This window comes from Eschrichtius robustus, chromosome 6 (assembly GCF_028021215.1).
Source record: "Eschrichtius robustus isolate mEscRob2 chromosome 6, mEscRob2.pri, whole genome shotgun sequence".
Classification (NCBI taxonomy): Eukaryota; Metazoa; Chordata; class Mammalia; order Artiodactyla; family Eschrichtiidae; genus Eschrichtius; species Eschrichtius robustus.
The window spans coordinates 132,271,502-132,274,153 of NC_090829.1; the positions used below are offsets into that span (position 1 = coordinate 132,271,502).

At 39.5% G+C, this 2,652-nt stretch overlaps 1 protein-coding gene across 1 annotated transcript; it reads right to left on the reverse strand.

The window, feature by feature from the left end:
* Nucleotides 1-582: 582 nt before the first annotated feature.
* On the reverse strand, nt 583-1,331 carry KRTAP24-1 (keratin associated protein 24-1). The gene is given in 2 exon segments (XM_068545740.1): nt 583-938; nt 941-1,331. Coding segments are annotated over 2 exon segments (747 nt in total).
* Between the last annotated feature and the right edge of the window lie 1,321 nt (nt 1,332-2,652).

Sequence of the window (2,652 nt, forward strand, 5' to 3'; positions counted from 1 at the left end):
GAGTATTTTGTCATTCTTTCAACAATGTTTGTGTTTCTGTTACTTCTGAAGCTCTCTCCTAGGCATTGAGAACAAAAGCCAAGTGCCAGCCAATCCAATGTGTTATGTCTTCTTTGGAAGAGAATATTTGCTGAAAGTCTTCTGATTTTGAACTCTAGTTGGACATTTCTGCTTGCACATCCTTATATTCAGGCAGTAGGGGAAGCATGAAATAGCTCAACTCAGAATGTTTAAGATGATGTTATCTCATAGCTTATTAGCAAGATGCTAGTTAGGCAATCGGCAAAACTATTGATAAAAAGCAGAACAATCTCTTCAATGTGTCTGTCATATTCAATGTCAGAAACAATAATGCTACCTTCAGGATCTGCCTTCAACACAAAGGTCATTAAGAAAGCAACAGAAAAAAAGCTAGCAAGTGATAATGGTTATTGTTAACAAGTCCTGGAGTTATATTTACGGTTAATGGAACACAATTCTTAAGATATATGAAGTAATTCAGCAGAATATTTGAGAGGGTGACAGCGCAGTAGAATCTGCCCCGTTGAACAATTTCTAACAGCTATAAATGCAGTAAGTTGATCAATAGCAATTCAGAGATCTGCAGCCACTACATAAATACCTCGCAGGAGGAAAGGTACTTGGTATACAGCTCAGAGACCGGAAGTTTCTTGAAAAATAGCTTAGTGGTTGGCAGCTCCTGGGCCAATAATACAGGTATTGACAATTTCTTATTAAATAGCTTTGGGATTGGCAGCTGTTGGTAATATAACATGATGGTGGGAAGCCACTGTGTATGAAGCCAAGATTTTTGTAGCTTCTATACCCCAAACTACCCAGTCTGTAGCTGTTTAGGGGCCAGAAACTCTTGGATAAACAGTTAAGTTGCCCAAAGTGTTTGAAGCCATTGCTGAGGCTTTGGAAGGCTTTGGATGTACATAGCTGGGTGTGCAGCAATCGGATACATACCCCTTGGTCTGAGTGCACGGGTTGCAGCTGGGGCTGGGTCCCGTGTTGGTAGTTTCACAGGCACTGCATATTTTGCCCACTGTTGGAGAGCTGGAGGGCACAGATGAGTTTGATTGGTCACAACTTGTGGTGCAGCTCTTGGTCTCACAGTTGGGAGATTCACAGCTTGGTGCTTCATCATGGGTTTCTTGGCAGTTATCCAGGAGCCAGAGATTTCCTTGGTAGCTACTGGGTAAGGCAAGCCCAAAGGTAGGGCTTACATCACTGGAACAAAGAGCAACAGAAATATAGCAGTGAGTTCTGTAGGATGTGCCACTGCAATTCCCAGGATAGCCCAGAAGAGACATGGAGCCTGAGTGCATGCTCAGTGATGGCCGTGAGGGTATGGTGAGCCTGTGGCTTGATGACCTTTTATATCTTCCCTGGTGATTTTCTGCATCCTCTCCAGACTGTCTTCCTTCTCACTGCCTGGGATAATAATAACATAGCAACATTTCATTAGTGTGTTGTTTAGCTACAGCTGCTGATGTCTTCACACTCATATAAAAATAAGTTTATTTTGATTCTTCAAAGTATCTATAATCACCATTTTGACCATCACCCATCACTCATCATCTGTAGACCATAGTTTTGGTGAATTGTGATTTCAATGTTAATAGGTAAACTCTCATCTGTCGATCAGTGGTAAACAAGGGATCATGTGTCTATGGGCTTCTGCAGCATGGTTGTCAAAATGTTAATAAGAATCCACGTAAAACAAAGAACCTGGACTTTTCCACTCCTTTGACTACTGCAAAATATTGCAGGACTTGATCCTATACTCTAAAATAAGCGGAATACTTTGACTGTCTCCACACTGTTGCTCAAAAGAGAGGGTAAGGCATTTAAATATTAAGAGAAAGAATTGCTTCCCCCAAATATGTGCTATCCTCTTAACTGTGCCAGGCCATGTACTGGTGACAATTTCTCATCTGTTTGGAAAATTCCATCTGTAAGACTCACAGCATTCCCAGTAAGACTTAGTAACCTACACAAGGCCAAAAATGAACTTGTTCCCAGGGGTCAGTGGTTGCTAAGTAACCAAGCCTTCTATGAGATCCTTTTCTTAAAGAGTTTCTACAATATGTAATATCAAAGAATGCCAGTTTCTCAAGACTGTACCTTCCTGATTGACTAAAATTACACATTATACATTCCATTGTCTCTGTTGTGAAACTCAGCTGCGGTCAGATGTATAATATTTTTCTACATTTCTGCCCAAACAAGTTTTACTTATTCCTGATTTGCTTTTTTTTCTTCACATGGACTTCATTCCTCTGTTGAAGAATATAGTTATTTTTAGTCTATGCCCACAAAAGGGAATGGTTATGTTCAAAATTTTTATTTGAATAACCTGTATAGTTTTTATAGGCACTGTACATATTAAAAAACACTTTTCACTCCTTATGGTGAAGGCTGAAGGAAATTTTTTTAAAGAATTTAATTTAAACTAAAGAACTGGCATTTTGTTCTTAAAAACACAAACTGTAATTCACACTTACAGCCTCCATTGAACTGGAAATGGCAATGCATTTACTAACAGTGAGGAGTTCAGACAGAGGACAGTAGCAGCTTCTTCAGGTAGGATAAGCTATAGGGTTAGTTTTTAAAATACATTGTCTTCACAGAAGACAATTTGATTTC